This window comes from Artemia sp. Qi Xiang Cuo, chromosome 2 (genome assembly GCF_049724085.1).
Source record: "Artemia sp. Qi Xiang Cuo chromosome 2, ASM4972408v1, whole genome shotgun sequence".
NCBI lineage: Eukaryota > Metazoa > Arthropoda > Branchiopoda > Anostraca > Artemiidae > Artemia > Artemia sp. Qi Xiang Cuo.
Genome location: NC_142795.1, coordinates 55,632,685 through 55,655,590, shown reverse-complemented (window position 1 = coordinate 55,655,590; position 22,906 = coordinate 55,632,685). Strand labels below are relative to the sequence as shown.

Here is a 22,906-nt window from a genome sequence, read left to right as displayed (position 1 = left end):
GGTGATCCTTAGCTTTGGTGCAGCTTAATATCATGCATTTTTTTACTATCATTTATTCAAATGTGTGTCGACTCCAGTTGCTTCAGCAGTTGAGTTTTTTTGCCTTCATTTTTACGTGAACGCCAACTTGAAAACAGGGAGCGACTCCCTACCCTCTAGCTTGAGTGCACTATCATTGTATGTACATTTACTTACATATATATATGAATCTGTCAACCGCCAAGTGGCGACCACCACCCTCTAGGTTAAGATGCAGTTGAATTTTCTGCCGCTTTTCCTTACATTCACACCAATCTGTCGAATTACTTTGCAACACACGTGAAACCAAACGCCTCGGAATGTGTCTTTTTATTATGTCAGTTTTTACTTACACTTACCTAAACACGCAAGCGAAAAAAATTCGTCAGAATCCTAGCAACATAAAAATACTCTAACAATTTAAATTTAAGGCAGCTGTATTTATATTTTATGCTGAACTTGAACATGGGCGTAGGGAGGGGGAGGGGGCATGGGGGGCAGCTGCCCCCCCTAGACCTTCAAATTTACATTAGATATGGCTGAAAAAGCAGATGGTTGGAAAAGCAGTTGATAAAAGGCCCTCCATCACACTATCGACTGCCCCCCTAGACAATATGCTGTCTACGCCCATGAACTTGAATTTGTTTTTTGAACTGTTCCCAAATTCTTAATAATTAACACACTGTTGAAATTTAGCAGGCGGATTAATAGGTTTTTCGGTAAGCTTGTAGCAGTAGCAGTGGTTTCTGAATTCTGTCTTAAATCGACAGTTGGACAGACGAGTCTAATGACAGTTTAGGAGCGTTCTGTGACACTTTAAACGAAGAACAATCGCAGCAGATATATAAAGGACACATTTTCTTTAATTTAGTGATTTTTTTTCTATAAGATAATAAGCCAAAATATCAAGTGCAAATAGAAACTAAAGGATAACTAGAATATGATACAAAGGAAGATTTGTACCACATTAAGGAAATTTTCAAATAGTACAGATAATGAACTTGTTTGTCCAGCCCCGTGATTTTAAACGTGGAGTGAAGGCCCCGCCTATGGGCATATCAATATTTTGGTGGGTTATAGGGCGCCTTTCAGCTGATTATACTTTAGAACCTTAATTTGAAAAAAAAAATCACTTTTAGGTGTTTTTTAGGTAATTTGATTAAAATCAGTTTTAGGTGAATACACGTAAAAATTGAATAACCAAATTTAAATATAACGAGGGGAATTTAACATAAATAGCTCAATACATGGAGGGTTGAGTGTCAAGTCTATATTCACATGTTCTAAGTACTGATTCCCCAACATAGCTGAAATCCATTACTTTTCAATGCACATATCAACTGATGTTAATGCGTGTATATCTAACCAGTATTCATTACAACGCTTAACTGAAGTTATTTCGCTTAATTTTTGGCTACTACTCTCAGCTTTCATCGAAAATATACCAAACATGTAGTAACAAATTAAGTGATGCAATTTTAGCCAACTTATTTCACAACTTTAGCCAACAATAGACGATTCAATTTTATTCTTTATACTTTTGGTGACTAAAAACCTTGTGCTTATCTTTTCTAGATTGGTAACGGTTCATTTGAATCATTGAATAACAAGGATTACCTTGAAGAGCATCAGCCGGATAGACAAATGCAGAGGGCACAAAACCTTCCTGTCCATTATCCCGTAATATCCAATACCAATCTGGGTCTTCCCTATTCAGGATTGTAACAAGTTCTCCTCGTTCAACACTCACATCATTCTCATCTCTTGCCAAGAATGTATAAAGTACTACAAATCTTCCTGATCTTTCCTGAGGAGAAAATAATATGGTATAGTAGATCACATGTAATAACTAAGAGGGATTCAATATTTCTGCAAAATGACGATAAAATTCTTTAACCAGTAACAGTCAAACTTGCTACTGTTTACTTTCTAACGGTTTTTTTTTAAGGAGTTTTGTAAGTTTTTTTTCTTTTCTTAAGCAATGAAAAGCTTTAATAACTTGACAAAAGGCTTTAACGCAAATCATAAGGAGTGGAGCCTCTATCCTAGCACCTGGAGGAACTACTTATTTGATACATTGCGTATATTCAATAGTAAATAATTTCTTAGATCACACTACCTTTCCATTCACAAATAATACGAAAGGAAAATATAGAAAAAAAGAGTATAATATTACTGGAAAATAACAGCCTCTTTCTCAATAGTAAGAGTAAAAGTCAGAATATTTCGGCTTCACGTCTGGAAGCCTGTATCAATGGGAAAAAACTGAACTAAATTAAACAAAACATAAAAAGAGAAGGATGAAACAAAACACAATCGATAACAAATCTCAATAATGTCCAATATGATATTATTTACAATGCAATAACACCAAATCAAACAAAGTTGGGATAATTGTTTCTCTTCTAGCCTATATCACAATGCAATAAAGCAAAAGCAGGGATACATTTGGTTTGTTAATGACATTTAGCCAAATGAAATGGTCTATTTATTTGCAAAAAAATTACATATGCCGCCCTATCAGAGCCTTATCCAGGATTTTTTTTTCGGAGGGGGGGGGGGTCTTAAAAAAAAACTTTAAAAACACATCAAAAACTTGTTTATATTCGTTTTCGTTACGCCTTTACGAGTCGGAAAACCATTTTTTTTTGGGTGGGGGGTGGGGGTGGGGTGGGGGGTTAAAACCCCTACCCCCTCCTGAATACGGCCTTATGCCCTATGCTAAAACAAATATAATTAAATACAGGTCAAGGACACTTAACCACGTTTTATAAATAGCATCATTATTTTCATTTGCTAATCTAACAGAAGGACGTTGACTTTTTCTAAAGTTCAATTCATTTTTGTCTATATTTATAAGATTCAAAACTGTTCCGAGCTGATTATGCGGAAACTGTCATTAGAGGCTTTTTTTGTTATTTTACACTATGTTACTGAAACATTGTACCCGTTTTTCTATATTTCCATTTCGTTTTTTTCTAGACATATTCAACAGCACGCAAAGCATTTACAATCTCTTCAACCAAGGTTTTAAGACGTTCCATTGTTTCAAGACCTAAGCAATGTGTCAATAGGAGTCCCTTTTTGATGCAACTTGGCTTAGGAATGAGCCATATATCCCATGATATCATCAAAACCAGTCTTAGTTCTTAGTCCTATAAAATTAATACCCGCGATCGACAAAAGGGAAGACAAAATCTTTTTTTAAGGAGAAGGAGCCTGAAAGCTTAACATAAACTGAATATTCATATATTCAGTTTATAAAATTGTGCAATATGCGACACACTGGCAATTCATATCGCCATACGTTTAAAACTTTTTTCCTTTCGAAATCGACCGAGAAAAGAAAATTCGAGCAATAGATGGCGAATGTATTGCGTATTGTCATATTTAATCTTGTCAACAAGATTAAAAAGTATTTAGACGAAACTATTTAATAAAAAAAAAATGATGAAAATACATTTACGAATATGGAAAGAAAGATGAAAATCTGATTAACAGAAACTTACTGCATATCAAAAAGTAAGAAATTCATTAGTAGTGTTTTCTTCGGTTTTGTATATAGCCTACGGCTATATCTAGGGCCATTAGGGGGAAGGGGCAGTCTCAGAGTGACGAATATTATATTCAGAAAGAGCGTCAATTGAGCAATCGAACAATTATTGCTACTATAACGTTTCTTTCAGAAGAGCCGTAATACTACAGTGTTACTCAGAAAAGGAACACATTGTCAAAGGATTAAGAGCACATTAGACAAAGATAGCAGACGATTTTTATTTTTACCCCTCATTAAACTCCAAGCTTCGAATTGCCCGTTTATTATTGCCCGATTATTATTTGGTCCACCATTAATGATATACTCTCAAAAAATAGAAAATCAAAGTCTATACCTATTCACCTTAAAGACACAAATGGTAGATTAATTGACCCTTTACATGCACCTGACGCTTTTAATAATTATTTTTCTAATGTTCCTCATACTGACTCCCGCTCCTCCTTACAGGCTGTATTCCCCTGCTTCAATTCTAGATCCATGTTTTTCTGCCCAACTGATAATAATGAGGTACTTCAAATCATCAGTTCTCTCCCTAATAGTTTTACACCTGACTGTCTTGGATTAAGTAATAAGCTCCTGAAGACCAATATCTCCTTTTGTTTACGAGCCCATCAAGCATATTGCCAACCTTTCTTTAACCCACGGAGTTTTCCCTGATTTACTAAAGTCAGCCATTGTTATTCCAGTTCTTAAAAAGGGCGATCCAACTGAGATAGGTAATTATCTTCCAATCTTAATTCTTCCTTGTTATATCCAAAGTGCTCGAGAGAATCATCTTCAGACGTCTGTCTTCCTTTCTGTTTGACAGTCAGCAATCCGTTTCCTTGATTTCTCCGCACCAATATGACTTCCGGCTGAAATTTACAGCTTCTCATGCTCTAATTGACACCACACAGTTCATACGCTCACAACTCGATCTTAAAAAAACTGCATTGGGCTTATTTTTGGATTGTTCTAAGGCCTTTGACATGGTAGATCATAGTATTTTAATAAGTAAATTAAATAGTTACAGTATTCGTGGTGTTCCTCTCCCTTGGTTTGATTCTTATCTATCTGGAAAGGTACAGAGTGTGAGCCTAGGTAGAGTATCCTCTCAGCCCTTACCTGTTCGGAGGGGTGTCCCGCAAGGCTCCGTTCTTGGCCCTATTTTATTTCTCCTATATATCAATGATCTTGTTATGGACCTGGGCCCTTCAGTGTATCCTGTATTATTTGCTAATGACAGCAACTTCTTCATCACTGGCTCCAATTTACCATCGGAAATAACCTCTGCCCAAGTCCTTCTGAACAGATTCCAGGCGTGGTGCCTTACGAAAAACATGATCATTAATAGCAAAAAAAGTCAAATAGTATTAATCAGAGTCTCATACAACAAAGACGTAATTCAACCTGCTGTTGGTCTCAGGTATTCCTCCGACATCCTCCCACAAGTGGAGGTTGCCAATTTTCTTGGTGTATTTATTGACTCATGCTTATCATTCTCGAGTCATATTTCTTACATCACAGCAATAATTTTGAGACAAGTAGCTATGATTAACCGTGTGAATTATTTTCTTCCTCCTAACATCCTAGTTACCCTCTATTATTCCTTTATTTTTCCTTACCTTTCTTATTGCGGATCAGTTTGGGGAAATACAAAACGGTCCTTCACTAAAAAACTTAAATTTGCCCAAAACCGTGCCATTAAAGCAGTTTTTCGGCTTCCCCGTCTATATCCAACCCGTGAATTGTATTCAGATTTTGGTATAGCTCCACTTGATCAAATCATACAAAAACTAAACTTATCGCTAGCTTACTCTGCTTTCCACAATAATCTTCCACCTCAACTACTAACCTATTATGATATTAACAATTCGGAAGCCCACTGTCTCCGTTCATCCAATAGAGCCTTTAAAATTCCTAAATGCGTTTCTAGTGCTGCCCAGCAATCTCCCATTTGCAAATCTATTATTCAATGGAAGAAAATACCCTCCAGCGTTGAACTAGCCACAAGTTTCTGCAAGTTGTATAAAAATATAACATAACTTGATAATATAATTTAATCTTTCCATTATTAACCAATTTGCTTTAATTACCATGTTTTATTCTTTTTTTTTTTTTCAGTGTTACTTTAATTTTTTCTTTTCTTGGTCCTTAACAAGTTATCTTCTAGGATCTTTATTATTATTGATGTTTGTGTTATGTTTTTTCTCGAATAAAATTGAATTGAATTGAATTCCCAAAACTTTCAAAAGCACTGCACACAAGTAAGAATGAAAAAAAAACGTGGAAGATAAATAGGCCTGGAAGATATGTAAAATAGGTAGAATCTACCAATGGGTTGAAAATGGAGATTACACGAAACATTGTTGCAGTGAATTTTCATATATTCCAAAATTGTAGAGTATATATCCCATTGATCAAAGCTGTATTAGAACTTATCAACTGATATCGCTTTAAAAGTTTCTGACAGTTTTTTGGTTGACTGAAAATGTGTTTGTTTGCGTTTTCTTTTTAATTTGTGAGAACGTTTGCCAATAATGCAGAGCTTTCAAGACTGTTGATTACAATCGAGTGCTGAAATTCAAATTCTTTTGAAACACTGTTTTATACGGCATTTGGGAGCTAATGGCCTGATAAAGCTTTTACTCCAGTTTCCTTCCAATATTTGTTTATTGATACTGGTCACTAATGCTCAAATAGAAATCCTAATAAGATTCACGCTAGATTCCACGACCTACTAGTGCAATAACAACAAACAGCACCCAAATTTATTGTTATTTGTTATAGCACCGCATTTTAGTTGATGTTTTTTTTTCAAATATAAATATTACACTCCTGTCAAACGGAGATAGTTTGATTTATATGATTAGTTGCTCAGAATCTCGATTATATATAAACCAAACAATTAAGGAGGTCTTAGGTTAAGCGGACAAAACATTAATCTACCTTAAAAAAAGGATGCATATCAGGCTGATAAAGCTGGTTCCCAATTGGCAATGCTTGTTTCATTGATTCCATATTGAATAAGGCACCATTTGGACCGAAGCCTCCAGAGCCGTGGGATATAGGACTAGCAGGTACTGATGTTGTGGCTATCATGGGTGTTGCTTCTGCTGTAATGTTGGTCAATATAAAAGAACAGTTTTTTTTTAATAAATAGCAGGAAGCAGTCTTACAACAAAAAGTGAGTAGAATTTAACTCACAGAGGTGACTAAAAATTAAGATTAGTCACTGTACGAGATTCAGCATGTCAGAGACCCCGTATTCGACTTTGCAATCGCTGCTTTTCCTTTATTTCTTCAATAAGAGAAGGACTCCTTCAACCCATGATTTTGATGTTAAATTGCCTTTTGAATAAAAAACAAAACGTGCCACATTAGAATCCCGTTTTCTATCGGAAGTTAAGCTGGAAGAAAGCCACCATTCTGGCCTGAAAAGGCTCAAATTTTATCAATAAAATTTTTAAAGCGGCCAACACTTTTTGAAGTATTATTACTGAACTACTATATACACTATATATAACCTTCGTTTATCTTTTCTTCTCTGTCAATGCGTAATTGCTAAATTAGGGCACAAAAGTGTACCTTCTTTTCAAGTACATATTGCGTCAATTCAAAGTGAACAATATGTATAAGCTATACATACAAAAGATACAACTAAATAGCCGATGACCTGTCCAAATATTGTATAATTAACACACGCACCTGAAGATAGGAGGAAGAGAGAGAGAGAGAGAGAGAGAGAGAGAGAGAGAGAGAGAGAGAGAGAGAGAGAGAGAGAGAGAGAGAGAGAGAGAGAGAGAGAGAGAGAGAGAGAGAGAGAGAGAGAGAGAGAGAGAGTGAGAGTGAGAGAGAGGTGAGATAATGTGAGTGAGAGAGTGAGTGAGTGAGGAAGAGAGACAGAGATGGAGAGTGTCAACAAAAAATAGCGCAACAATTTACATTAATGATTATAGAGGACCCCTCTGGACAACACTTCTTTCTGTGGTACTTAAGTCAATTTGGGTGGCATTATCACTTATTAATACGTTTTAGATATTTCAAACCAGCTTAGTTTGAAGAATCCTGGAGTTCACAAATGCTGATCCTATCAATACCTTCGTAATAAGCTTCACCTTGATTAAATTTCTTTAATAGTAGACTAGGATCTAAGTTGAATATCCGAAATTTAAACCGAAGTCTATTCCAATTTCAACAGTGCTGTAGAACACACTGTTAGCAGATTTAATGCCACTGGCTGAAACCACTTCATTCCTCTTTGTATCCACTCACTATTTTCGCCAGTGAATCTTTCCTTAAAGGTAAGTCAGATCTTGGGAAATACTATCTTTCGTCATTAGAGACATGTGTTACAATCGAATCTTCCTCTAATGTGACTGACATCATTCACAGAAAATGCAAAAATTACTGCTGGAATCTGGGATTAAACCCAAGGATAAACTTTTTTTTTAAATTAAACTGACATTAACAATTACAATCCAAATTATGTAAAAGAAAAATTTTAAGCATCGTCTAAGCCATAATAAAGCGTAAAAAAAAGAAAAAATGAACGTTTTAAGAGCAGTCATGAATCGCTGGATGACAACTTAGATCCAAGTGGAATCCCAAAATAAGCTCGGACCAAAATCTATCATTTCTACTCACAACAAACCATAGTAGCCAAATAGACATTAACATTTTTTTTATCCTTGAAACGGCAATATTTTAAATTTCCTTTTTACAATTCTATTTTAAGCAACCACCAAACTTTGGCTCTGAAACACTAGCACCCATAGCTAAAAATTAAAGGACCAAGTTAGATTCCGTAATTTTCCCAAAATCTACAAATAAACGGTACATTTTGTGTACCAATTACAAAATTTAGTGAGCGGAGTTAGCTCAGAGACTAATTTTTTGCTATAAAATTCAGTCAAGTGGAAAGTTACGGTCACTTTTACTAGAAAATCAAGACATGGCTAATTGTAGAAAGAAAAAGCCAAGACAGATAGTCCAAGTAATTGAGAGGCAAATGTTTAAATGGGTGTTTGGAATGTTTAAATTTCAACTCATAGATCAACACGGGTTTCTCAAAACTAATAAAAAAGAAGATATTCACCCCACTAAGACTCATTTTGATACCAGGTGTATTTGAAATAAACTGTAAGGAATTGTACTTTTAAGAAGACAGGTACCACACACATACATATTGTAATAGATTAAAGATATTAAAATCAAATACCTGGGGCACTTAACAGCCCGGGGTCTAGATCAGGTGTGCCACCCTCAGATGCAGCTGGATCTCGAGGAAGTTTTTAAGAAGACAGGTACCACACACATACATATAGTAATAGATTAAAGATATTAAAATCAAGTACCTGGGGCACTTAACGACCCGGGGCCTAGATCAGGTGTGCCACCCTCAGATGCAGCTGGATCTCGAGGAAGTTTTTTCTTGACAGTGAAGGCCAAATCTCCAACATGAGAGGTATAAGGTGTACAGTAAGTCTGAGGAATAAAGCCTTCCTTTCCGTTATCAGCTATGACATAAACCCAATCATTTTCTTGGTAAAGAACATTGACGATCTGAAAAGTAACATAGAGATATGTCTGCTTTAAGTACAGATTCAATGACAAAGAAACAGTCACAAGTGGTAAAGAGAGGTTCAAACTTAGGACGACCTGACATTGCCTAATACTACAGAAGGTTTGCTACTCCCTCTTTCGCCAATTTGGTGTTACAAAATATGATTCACCACCCTGTTTTTTAAAACTTTTCCAGTTCTAATGTGGCGTTCTAAACAGAGTGAAAGTAATATTCTATTACACGAGCATATGACACTGTCATAATTTGATGGGCTAAATTCAATCCTTTATTTGATTTACTTATATCACATCTATTTGTTTTAATATTGAATATTCAGAATTTAGCTTTAATTTATTAAATTCAACATTTTTGGCGAGGAAATACTACTAACCTTGCGATTAAATACTATAAATATCGCTTTTATTATTATAAATAAGAAAATCCAATAGAGCTGTTTGATATATCCTTGAATATCATGGACAGACGTATAAGGATAAAAGAGACATAAAAGCGGTCAAAATGTGCCATCCTTTTTTTTAGAATATAGGTCAGCATTGAGGTTAGCTGAGGTTAAATAGTCGGTTTGGCCTCCACGTCAACCAAAACTCAAATTATGAAAAAAACTTCCTGAAATTAATGTAATTGGATTGATATGGCGTCACGTTACTTAACTCTAACGCCAAATTTGACAAATTATGAATTTGAGAGCAAGTTAAACTACTTACCACCTCCAAATCAAAGTGAAAAAAAAAAGGATCAGCAGCACAAAATCGAAGGGGAAGCATTCTCAATTGTTTTCTTGGGAAACAGTGGACACGCAAACTCATCAAGCCACTTAAGAAACACTTACTTCTTGCAGAGCCCTTACGAAAAATGCAACTTATCAAGGAGTTTCTCCCTGGTTATTTGTATTATTCCCCTCCAAAGATTTTGAAGGCTTGTATGTAGTCTGCTGATAATTCAAACCAAATAGTGATCAAAATACACGTAGACTAGACGGATTTGAATAGTATATGCATTGATAGTATAATAGTCTAAACAAAGAGAAAAAGAGATATTAAAAACCTATGCGTCCGCGCTACAGAGAGGGCTCTAATTTCATGGGTTTATGTTTATGACGCATAGTTTTTCATTTTCGTGGAGGATCACAAAAGAAAAACAAAAAATTTTGCCAGATTTTATCACAAAAGCCTATCTTCCCTCTCCTCTCTAGTTCGCCACTTCACCTCAGTACATTTAACCAACATAAATTATTTTGCGATAAAACGTCCTTTTTTTATTTTCCAGTTAAAGAAAGAGGCTAAAGAGATAGAAAAAAGACTAGCAAGACCATTAAAAAAGTATTATATTTATAGAAAGTTAAAGAAACTGAATATTTCGGTGAACAAATATTTATTTGCCTTTACAAACAAAGACAACAAATTGTCTTGACAAAACAACTAAAATAATAACAAAAACTTACATTTCCTCTTTTGACTTCCAGTTCATCATCTACACAGGGTGTAAAGTCATGAAGGACTATCATTTTAGAATCGGGAGCTAGACCATGTTCTTTCTCGAGGCCAACTCTGACTAAGGTTTCCACAGACGAACTCCCGGTGATCCTGCCAAGGACAGGGGCTCTTGAAAGATCTTTTTCATCTAAAGGTAAAAAGTGAATTTGAAGAATTGAGAGCATTACTGTTTAAATGTATTACAAAAAAACATTGAACTTAAACAATCTGACAAAGACATGCTCATTCATTGCTACATACAAAAAAAAGTTATAGAATATACCCCATGGCCCTATTCCTGTTTTGTTTGGATGGATCTTATGAGCATAGGCACATATTACACCTAGCCCTGGGGAGGTGTTGGGTAGGTGTATTTTTCTAGAAGAAAGGGGAATGAAAACGCCAAAATGTCCATTTGAGACAACAAATTTTCTTGAAGGTGTCCTTTAAACCAATCTCAGGAGGCGGGGGGGGGGCTAGTGTGAAGAAATGCCAGTTTCTTGTAGGAAGGGGTGATAATTTATAGCAAGGTCAGGAGGGAGTGGCTTCTGGATATGGTAAGGAATTAAAAAGAACTGCTTACCATGGGATACACTGGTTTGTCTCTCCCTCAGAATGTATACAGTAGAAAAGGTAGGGATTGGAAATAATATTTAAAATAAACTTTACCAATGCAAATAACATGTTCACATAAAACCTAGTTTGAAAAAAAGAATCTAACAGAACAGAAAAGAATCTTAACTAAAATATTTCTACCCTTAAAATTACAACTATTCCTTAGGTAAGTAGTTCTCAAACTTATTTAGAGACTTTACCCCTTTTTACCCACAAAACATTTTAGGTACCCCTTCTCAGTTACCGGTACTAAGTAAACTATAGCTAAAATGTAAATGAAATTGCCAGTCCTAGAATTACAGGGTTGTTTTTTTTTGTTGGCTAGCCGTGTACCCCCTAAAAATTTTGCGTACTCCGAAGGGATACGCGTTTGATAACCACTTTGAGACCCACTGCCTTGGGCTACTAAGCTTTGGCATTAAATGTTAATAAAAGTGAGCAGAAACAATTATGAACGATATCCAGAGATATATCTAGTGGCACACAGGGATACTTAGCTCAAGGGACAAATGTCCTCATTCATTCCCTCTCCATTACTTTCTCTTTTATTTAGCAACGCCAATACAAATGAGGGCGGCAATGCAAATTTTCAATATATCATGGATATTATTTGTTACTGACTACATAACGCAATCCATGCTTGTACACCTCATATTTAGAATAATATATTATTATATGAAAAAAAACAAACAAACAAAACTATATATATTGGTAGTAAATATAGATAATGCACAGGAAAAATTAAAAAAGAATGTTTCCCTAGTTACAACCATTTAGAGGCTTGTAAGATGATTTGTAAGGAATTTCAGATAATTTGTTCAATAGATTTAGACGAAAATAGAGAGTTTTTCCTTTCGGCAATATTTATCAAATAATCTTAAATTTTTCTGGGTCCATCATTTGATGGAGCTGGATATGGAAGAAACAATCGTTCAAATTGTGGCAAAAGGTAAGAAACTAGATATGCTAGCAACAACCACAACAAGCACAGTTTTATGTACTTTGAACGTTTTAACTAAAGGCTACTGTGCGAGTAAAGTTACCCGATCCCTTAAGATTGATATATATTTATGCACAATAACAGCCATATTTGATCCTTTTTTTGGGGGGGGAGGGGGGGAGGGGGTATAGTAGGTAAATTTACTGGAGCAGCAAACACTAGACAATTATATAATTAGCATCTGAATTTATGCAAAAGGTTACATATGTTTGGTTGCAATGTTCTTAATTTTCCATTCCGTGAAAAAACAAATTCAGAGAAAGGCCTAAAACACATATTTGTTTAGAAAAATTAAGAAAAAAAACTTGTAAATGAATTTTGGCATTGATACTCCTGCACCGAAATCCTTCAAAGTCTTGGGGATTGTGCTCTACCACTTGCATCCTCAATGGCGTCAATTCAGGAAAATGAGGGGGGGAATTGATTTTCACAATCTACCAGGCATTTTTGTTATTTTTCAATTTTTTTTTAATGCAAATACAATAAACGAAATTTCCCCCCACCCCACCAAATTGACACTACTATGCCCTCATCCTGGCACCATACTGGTTAATGGTCCATTAGCTACAAAAAATGGTCGAGAAATCATTAGATTAGAGAAATATACATTCTTTTCCCAAACACAGTGCCAAGATGGCATTCTGGTAGCACCTGCCTCTACTCTACCCTGGGCCCTTGCTCAAAAGATACTCGGCATCTTTCAAAAAAATTCAATTTGAATGGATCAAATTTTGTTTCAAAATTTACTTTATTGTCAAACAAATAAAAGACGAACAACAAAAACAACAAAAACAATAGAAATTTTTTTTCGTAAGACAGTGAAGATGATTTGAATTAATATTTCGGCCCTATGTCCAAGAGTCGTCCTCAGCAAGACAAAAATATATAAAAGAAGAAAAACTCACAACAATATACGACCAATAAAACTAACAAGCAAGGTTTTTCAAAACAGTCCCAGCATCCTTACTTCAGCGAAGTTCAACCAGGACTGATAAAAAGTGAGGTAAAACTAGGCGATTCACTGAGATGAAAGAAAAACAATTTAAAACATATTCTTATTGCTAATCCAGCCTTTTTGGCAGCTAACCTCAAATATCTTTTTGTGACCGGTTCTGTGTTACTGTCAGTTGGTTTTCAAAATATTTTGTAAGATCATTTTTAAATAAAATTGTGTATAGAGCATTTAATGTGTATTCCCCCAAGTACCTATTTAAGGAAATATTATTATTAATTTTAAGTCTGATTTCAATTTTCTTCTCGAACTACCTATTTTATGCCTAGGTCACTGCTAATAAGGGCAGATTCATCAAAAAATATTTTGATTCTAGGATTTTCAAATACATCGATCCCTAAAGCAGAATCAAATGAAACAGTAGCAATATTAGAATTTAGAGATTTGGTAATATCATCTTTATGCTGTTGTATGTGTTTCTCTAAATTCTGGTGAGTTCTAGAGACCCCTCTTTGGCTAGTAACTGGGGTTTTATCTTTACCAGAATTTAGTATTTGCCACAATCGCATGGTACGCATTTTTAAATACTTTTTTAAATACAATATCTTTTCACTGCAGTGTTACAACCAAATCTACTGAACATTTGAATGTCAATCTCAAACAACTCGTAGTTTTAATTTTTAGTTTTGTTATGTGGGATGCTTTGAGACCAACGATAATTCCTTATTATGCTATTATGCTGATGATATTTAAAAATAGGGTTCTATTGCTCCATTCCTTGATTAAGGAAAATACCTTTTTAGGGTGTTTTCATTCAAAAATACCATTTATTTTGGAATTTCCATTGAAATAAATACGATAAAACAACAAAATCGGCCGCCCACTCCCTGCGTTCTGGTGATGGACACTCTTGCCGAACATAAATCAAAACCACCTACCATTGGAACAAAGCACTCAAATTCACTTGTGCCTCATTATGTGTCAGTTTCTAATAAGTGTTGGCATTTGTTTTTTTTTCTTTCTCTATATTGCAAGCATAAGCGCCATTTAGTTGGAATTTATTCTTGACGCTTTCATGCAACAGCTTGCATGAATAAAGTGATTCTATTCTAGAAAAAAAACAACTTTGTCTCCATGCAAAAATTTGCAATAGTTACAATAAAACAACAATGGTGGCAATTTGGTAGTTCAGTGCAAAAGTCTCATTGCAGCTAAAAATTTTACACCCAGTGAAAATCATGCAACAGTATCCTAAATGTTGGCAGTTAACAAGTTCGAATTACAAACTGTCATCAAAATTTGTGATAAACTTTTTTGATTGGGGTTCTTTGAAGATACAATGACACCTTTAGGCAATTGCTACCCAGTTTTGCCTACCTTTCTTCTTCTTTGCTCTCCTAATCCTGACAGGGCAGAGAAAAGCCATCACAAGAGTTCAAAATCCTTCTCTATCACCTTGTCTTCTTTTATTGCTTATTCGTCCTGTTTACTTCTTTATGATGAATTGTGATTGGAATTAGCCATTAATGATGACTACTGAAAACAAAAATACTAGATTAGTTATAATCAGTTGTTGCCCGGGTCATGCATGTGGTTGAAAATGATAAAATATACAAGGTAACAAAAAAGAACTATATTAAAAATTTTATAAGTTGAAATACAATAGCAACGATTTTCATAGTTACTGTATACACGGATAGAGCTGTAAATAGGATCTGAAGGAAAAATCAATTAATACAACCCAAAATGTGCTAGTACAAAAAAAAACAAATAACAAATATTTGCTACTAGCTATATCCTTGCAATCCGGCTACTTAACAATCCATAGATTGTACCTCCCATAGGAGCTTATAGCACAAAAATGTTTAATCAGATTAGAAAAAAACTTCGTTTATCCCTTATCCCCTTCCTATAGACAAATTTAAAGTCTCCCATGCCACTTCCCCTTCTTTTCCCCAACAGTGCCTGAAAGTTCTAATTCTATCCCCCAAACTGTTCCCAAAACATTGAACAGATTATTATCAATGAGCTGGATACACATAGTATCTTTGAATTAGCTCAAGTATATTGTTGTTTCCAGAATCGGGTTTAGGAGCAAAGCTGGCTGCCATCCAATCAGTTTTGGTCCTTAAAACAGCATTGCAACTTTCAATATCAAATTGAATGAGCCCCCTATCAAGTTCTTACAACCACCTTTCCATACAAAGCAACACAAAAAAAAAGCAAAAATTAAATTGAAGGCACATGACTCTTGACTTAGGTAGCGCTATAGTACTGCCTTTGAAGAGATTTTTTAAGCAAACCAAATTCACCCCTTTTCTTGTCTGACTGTTTTTTTGTTTTGATTTCGGAATATCTAGAAGTTTCACAAGTGTTTTTGATCTGGCTCAAGTGACTTCAGCAGAGGCGGAGTAAGGGCTAGGCACCTTAGGCACATGCCTAGGGCCTCCTAATTTCTGGGGCCCGAAAATTAGGCTTTTGATTTTTGAAATTTATTTTATCATAGGAAGCGCAATCGCGCTGCGTAAAGAACAGTGTTGGCACAATTTATTACTTTTTATTTTGGTTTTAGACCAGGGCACTTCGTATCGAAGGAGTGGTCGCAGAAACTTCGAAAAGGGATCCTTCGATTGGAAATTGGAGTGGCTAGTGCCCTTTTTAATAGTCGAAAGCAATTGGAAGGCAACTAACACCTCCTCCACGCCCACCATTTCCCCAAACACATCCAATCAAAATTTTGAGATGGCCATTTTGTTCAGCGTAGTTGATATCGAGACAGAAACTATATTTTTGAGGAGGACACTCCCCTACAGCCCTCAGGGCAAGGGTTGTAAGTTATACCCTGGGGGCATATAAGATTTTTATAGAAAGCCTTGTCGTAGAAACTTCAAAAAAGGCTCATTCGATTGGAAATTCAAAGGGCTGGTGCCCTTTTTAATAGTCAAAAGTGATTGGAGGGCAAATAACACCCCTCTCATGCTCACCTTTTCCCCCAACACATCCAATAAAAATTTTGAGATAGCCATTTTGTTCAAAGTAGTTGAAAGCTCTGAAAATTAGGTCTTTGAGGATGACACCCCCCACAGCCCTCAGAGCAAGGGTTATAATTTATGCCCTGAGGGTATATAAGGTTTTCATAGAAAGCCTTGTCGTAGAACTTCAAAAAGGGCTTATTCGATTGGAAATTGATATGGCTACTGCCCTTTTTAATAGTCGAAAGTGACTGGACGGCAACTAACACCCCTTCCACGCCCAACATTTATCCAAACACATCCAATCAAAATTGAGGCAAGGGTAGTAAGTTATGCCCTGGGGTAATATAAGTTTTTTTTTATAGAAAGCATTGTTGTAGAAAATTAAAAAAGGAACCATTCAATTGGAAATTGAAATGGCTGGTGCCCCTTTTAATAGTTGAAAGTGATTGGGGGGCAAGTAACCCCCCCCACTCGTACCTACTATTTCCCCGAACACATCCAATCAAAATTTTGAGATAGCTATTTTGTTCAAAGTAGTTGAAAGCTCTGAAAATTAGGTCTTTGAGGATGACACCCCACAGCCCTCAGAGCAAGGGTTATAATTTATGCCCAGGGGGTATATAAGGTTTTCATAGAAAGCCTTGTCGTAGAACTTCAAAAAGGGCTCATTCAATTGGAAATTGATATGGCTAGTGCCCTTTTTAATAGTCGGAAGTGACTGGATGGCAACTAACACCCCTTCCACGCCCACCATTTATCCAAACACATCCAATCAAAATTGAGGCAAGGGTAGTAAGTTATGCCCTGGGGTAATATAAGGTTTTTTTTTAAAGAAAGCATTGTTGTAGAAAATTAAAAAAGAAACCATTCAATTGGAAATTGAAAAGGTTAGTGCCCTTTTTAATAGTTGAAAGTGATTGGGGGGCAAGTAACCACCCCCCCTCATACCTACTATTTCCCCGAACACATCCAATCAAAATTTTGAGATAACCATTTTGTGCAACGTAGTTGAAAGTTCTGGAGATTAGGTCTTTGAGGATGAATAAATAAAAAAAACAAGTTTTTTAACTGAAAGTAAGGAACTACGTTAAAACTTAAAACGAACAGAAATTATTCCGTATCTGAAAGGGGCTGTCCTCATCAACGCCTCGCTCTTTACGCTAAAGGTTTTCATTGTTTAAAAAATAGAGTTGTGAGAAAGTCAAACTTTAGCGTAAAGAGCGAGGCGTTAAGGAAGGGACAGCCCCTTTCATATACGGAATAATTTCTGTTCGTTTTAAGTTTTAACGTCGTTCCTTACTTTTAGTTAAAAAAAACTTGTTTTTATAATTTAATTTTTGAACGTTTTTGAAATAATACAGGTTTTGATTTTGGCTCACCGTACCTGAATGATTAAAACAAAATTTGAATATTAATTTTACTCTTATTTGGTTAAATGGCTTTCTCGAAACCTGTTCAATTTTATTTACGAACGTTTTTATTAGTAATAAATATTCGTAACTTACGAATTAACTTACGTAACGAACTTCTATATTCATACATTTTTAATACGTATATTAGAGTGTTCACCCCCTAGTCAATACCTTGCTCTTTAAGCTAAAGTTAGAATTTTGTTCCAATTCTTTAAAAATGAACACTTCATCAAAAATTCCGTTAATTAGAATAAATAGCTCTTATGAAATTACTAAATAATCTTTGGCTTAAAGAGCTAGTTATTGACTAGGAGGTGAACCCAATCATATACGTTATGTTTTCTGTCGTTTTAAGTTTTGATGTTGCTCCTTACTTTCAGATGAAAAACTTGCTTTTTATATATATAATTTCTGATCTTGTTTTAAATAATGTTGGGAAATCCAGCGCCCCCTTCATAGCAATATCCCTTCCCCCATGAAAACTTCCTTCATGAACAGATCTTCCCACATAACCCTCGAACCACCCCCACCCACCTCACACTACCAGAAAAAATCCCCCTGAAAACGTCAGTATACTTACCAATAACCAATACTATATGTTAACATTGGGTAAAGTTAATAATTTTCAGCCCACCCCCCGGGGACATCGGGGGACTAAGGCATCCAAAAAGACATAGTTATCATATTTTCGACCATGCTGAAAAAAATTGTAATTTCAAAATTTTGATCGGGTGACTTTGGGAAAAAATGAGCGTGGGAGGGGGCCTAGCTGCCCTCCATTTTTTTGGTCACTTAAAAATAGCACTAGAACTTTTAATTTCCGTTCGAATGAACCTTCCCGCGATATTCTAGGATCACTGGGTCGATACGATCACCCCTGGGGAAAAACAAAAAAAAACAACAAAAAAACAAAAAATAATAAACTCCATGATCTTTCATCTGGCAAAAAATTCAAAATTCCACATTTTTGTAGATAGGAGCTTTAAACCTCTGCAGTAGGGTTCTCTGATACTCTGAATATGATGGTGTGATTTTCATTGAGGTTCTATAACTTTTAGGGGGTTTTTCCCCCTTTTTTAGAAAATCAGCCAAATTTTCTCAGGCCCGTAGCTTTTGATAGGTAGAACTAAACTTGATGAAACTTGCATATTTGAAATCAGCAATAAAATCTGATTCTTTTGATGCATCTATTGGTATCAAAATTCCGTTTTCTACTGTTTCGGTTACCATTGAGCCGGATCGCTCCTTACTTACAGTTCGTTATCACAAACTGTTTGATAACCCTTTCAGAGCCCTCAAGACAAGGGTTATAAGTTATACCCTGGGGGAATATAAGGTATTGAAAGCTTTGTCAAAGAAACTTGAAAAAGGGCCCATTCGATTGGAAATTCAAAGGGCTAGCGGCCTTTGTAATAGTTGAAAGTGATTGGAGGGCAACTAACCCCCTCTCACGCCCACCGTCCCCCCAAATGCATTATATTAAAATTTTGAGATAGCCATTTTGTTCAACATAGTTGAAAGTTCTGGAAATTATGATTTTGAGGATGACAAGTCCCCCCTCCCCACAGCCCCCAGGGCAAGGGTTGTAAGCTATGCCCTGGGGGCATATAAGGTTTTTATAGAAAGCATTGTCGTAGAAACTTAAAAAAGGGCTCAAAGGAAACTCAAAGGGCCCCAAACCCCTACAATCAAAACCCCCAAACAATCAAAATTTTTAGATAGCCATTTTGTTCCACGTAGTTGCAAGTTTTGGAAATTAGGTATTTAAGGATGACAATACCACCTCCCCACAGCCCTCAGGGCAAGGGTTGTAAGCTATACCCTGGAGGCATATAAGGTTTTTATAGAAAGCATTGTCGTAAAAACTTAATAAAGGGCTCATTCCATTGGAAATTGAAATGGCCTTCTTAATAGTTAAAAGTAATTGGAGGGCAAATACCCCCCCCCCTCTCACACCCACTATTTTCCCAACACATACAATCAAAATTTTGAGATAGCCATTTTTGTCAAAGTAGTTGAAAGTTCTGGAAATTATGTCTTTGAGGACGACAACACCCCACAGCCCTCAGGGCAAGGTTTGTAAGTTATGCCCTGGGGACATTTAATGTTTTTATAGAAAGCGTTGTCGTAAAACTACAAAAAGGGCTCATTTGATTGAAAATTGAAAGGGGTAGTGCCCTTTTTAATAGTTGAAAGTAATTGGAGGGCAGCTAACCTCCCTTTCACGCCCACCCTTTCCCCAAACCCATCCAATAGAAATTTTGAGATATTAATTTTGTTTAACGTAGTTGAAAGTTCTGGAAATTAGGTCTTTTAGGATGACAACCCCCTCAGAGCCCTCAGGGAAAGGGTTGTAAGTTATACCCTGGGGGCATATAAGGTTTTTATAGAAATTGTTGTCGTAGAAACTTCAAAAAGGGCTCATTTGATTGGAAATTGGAAAGGCTAGTACCATTTTTAATAGTCAAAAGTAAATGGAGAGCAACTAATCCCCCTCTCAAGCCCACCATTTCCCCAAACACATTCAATTAAAATTTTGAGATAGCCATTTTGTTCAACGTAGTTAAAAGTTCTGGAAAGTCTGATTTTTAGGATGACAAACCCCCAAAACCCCTCAGGGCAAGGGTTGTAAGTTATACCCTGGGGGCATTTAAGGTTTTTATAGAAAGCGTTTTCGTAGAAACTTCAAAAAGGGCTCATTCGATTAGAAATTGAAAGGGCTAGTGCCCTTTTTAATAGATGAATGTGATCGGAGGGCAAATAGACCCCCTCTCAAGCTCACTATTTCCCCAAATACATCTAATCAAAATTTTGAGATAGCCATTTTGTTCAACGTAGATGAAAATTCTGGAAATTAGGTCTTTGAGGATGACACCTCCCCCACAGCCCTCAGGGCTAAGGTTGTAAGTTATGCCCTGGGGGCATATAAGTTTTTTTTTTATAGAAAATGTTGTTCTAAAAACTTCAAATACGGCTCATTCAATTGAAAATTGAAAGCGCTAGTGCCCTTTTTAATAGGCTAGTCAAAACTGATTGGAGGTCAACTAATCTCCATCTCACGCCCGCCATTTCCCCAAACACATCCAATAAAATTTTGAGGTAGACATTTTGTTCAACATAGTTGAAAGTTCTGGAAATTAGGTCTTTGCCAGCGTTGTCGTAGAAACTTATTCAATTGGGAATTGAGAGGACTAGCACCTTTATTAATAGTCAGAAGCGATTGGAGGGTGAATGCCCCCCCCCAACCCATCATTTCCCCAAACACTTCCGATCAACATTTGGACATAACAATTTTGTTGAAAGGTCGTGAAACTATGTTTTGAGTATGACAACCCCCAACAGCCCTCAGGGCTAAGGTTGTAAGTTATGCCCTGGGGGCATATAACGTCATATAGAAAGTGTTGTCGTAATAACTTCAAAAGGGCTCTTACGATTGGAAGTTGAGAGAGCTATTGTCCTTTTTAATAGTCGAAAGTAATCAGAGGGAGAATCCCCCCCCCCCCGATGCCCATCATTTCCCCAAACATTTCCGATCAACATTTTGATGCGGCCATTTTGTTCAACATAGTTAAAAAGTCTGGAAATTATATCTTTAAGGATGAAATCCCTCCCCCCATAGCCCTCATGACAAGGGTCGTAAGTTATGCCCTTGGGGCATATAACATTTTTATAGAAAGTTTAGTCGTAGAAGCTTCAAAAAGGGCTAATTCAATTGGTAATTAGACGCTCTAGTGCTCTTTTCAGGAGTCAAAGTGATTAGAGGGCAGCTACCCTCTCATCCCTACAATTTTACTGACAAAAAACTATTTTAAATGTTTTCACTTATAGCCTAACTTTAAGAAAACAAAAATCAATTAAGATTTTACGGAATAAATATCAGCATATGTATATAAAACTGACAAAGCACATTTTTTTTTGCAGAAAAAAAATGTTAAAAAAAAAAATCAGTTAAGTCTAAATTATATTCTGGCTTTTAGAAAGCGTAGGGTTTAGAACCCTAATCAGATTAATTTCTGCTCGTTTTGAGTTCGACTTATTTTAATTTCTGTTTCTTTGGGTTTCATTTATTTATTGGTACTGATTTGTGGTAGTTGTATGCTTGGTAGATTATTTGATTCTATTTTTATTCATTTTTGGTTTAATGGAGTTCTTATTTTGTGCCAAAAGTTTTTTGATTAATTTAACAGAAAAATGTGATATACACAATCATTTTGGATTGGATACACTAATGTGCTTTACAAATAATAGACTACACAAAGATTGTCAGCAGTAAAATGGCTGCTGTCATCGTTTTCACAAATTCAACTGCTCAAACTGTAGAAATTCACTTGTGTCCAAAACTATTCTGCAAAAAGACCAACAGGAAAAACCAAGCAATGTCATTTCTGACAATGAAACAAACAGAAAATATAAGTCAAGGATCATCTCAAATTAAGTATGAAACTAAGAGTTTTGTAAAAAATAATGCATTATGGCCAGTATAATACTTAACTAATGGACCAAAATCAACAAAATGGATCTTTGGAATCATCTTCTATTCAATACAACAAAGGGTCAAAAGAAAGTACAGAAAAATTAACTATTGCTACCTTCTTCAGAACAATTAATATTGGGAGAAAGTTAAAAGAGATTGGTTGTTTTAGACTGAAACCCACAACTTATTGTACTGTTACACCTATAAATTATTTTACAAGCAAACAAACCTACTGACACAAGGGGAAGAATGATTGGAAAAATGTACATAAAAAATGGTTAGAGCATGGAAACTCCAGTAACAACATTAACTCCATTTTAATTTATATAACAAGATATAAGATTATCAGACATATCAACACTGAACTGCCAAAACAAATTATTAATGAAAAAAAAAAAAAAAAACCATTGGAGGGAGGTACTTAGCATGCGGTAGCAGCAATCAAATTTATTTCTGCGTCCTCTTTAGTATTTTTCATAGGCAGCGCGCTAGTGCTGCCAAGTAAAGAACAATGTGGGCACAAAATGTTTTTTTTTTTTTAGTTTTCACCATACCTGGGCACTTCATATCGAAGGAGTTGTCATAGAAACTTCAAAAAGGGCTCATTCGATTGGAAATTGGAGTGCCCTTTTTAATAGTCGAAAATGATTGGAGGGCAACTAGCCCCCCCCCCCCCACCCATCACTCCCCCAAACACATCCAATCAAAATTTTGAGATAGCCATGTTGTTCCGCGTAGTTGATTTCCACATAGAAAATATATTTTTTTGCGGTGAATACTTCCCCACAACCCTCGTAGCAAGGGTTGTAATTTTTGCCCCGGCGCAATATACGGTTCTACTATAAGTCGCTGTAGTAGAAAATTCA

At 35.8% G+C, this 22,906-nt stretch overlaps 2 protein-coding genes across 7 annotated transcripts in view; both read right to left on the bottom strand.

The window, feature by feature from the left end:
* Window positions 1-22,906, bottom strand: part of Dlish (Dachs ligand with SH3s) — a 105,544-nt gene that overhangs the window by 7,729 nt on the left and 74,909 nt on the right. For all 6 annotated transcript variants that reach the window (XM_089102086.1, XM_089102079.1, XM_089102071.1 and 3 more), the window contains 5 exons: window positions 14,557-14,715; window positions 10,582-10,760; window positions 8,911-9,118; window positions 6,503-6,669; window positions 1,636-1,825 (listed from right to left, as the gene is read on the bottom strand). In XM_089102086.1, coding sequence (XP_088958212.1) covers window positions 1,636-1,825; window positions 6,503-6,669; window positions 8,911-9,118; window positions 10,582-10,760; window positions 14,557-14,605 — 793 coding nt within the window. In that variant the 5' untranslated portion in view covers window positions 14,606-14,715. The remainder of the gene's footprint in view (window positions 1-1,635; window positions 1,826-6,502; window positions 6,670-8,910; window positions 9,119-10,581; window positions 10,761-14,556; window positions 14,716-22,906) is intronic.
* The window catches only part of LOC148955395 (uncharacterized), a 284,254-nt gene that overhangs the window by 224,413 nt on the left and 36,935 nt on the right, over window positions 1-22,906 (bottom strand). The window lies entirely within an intron of this gene.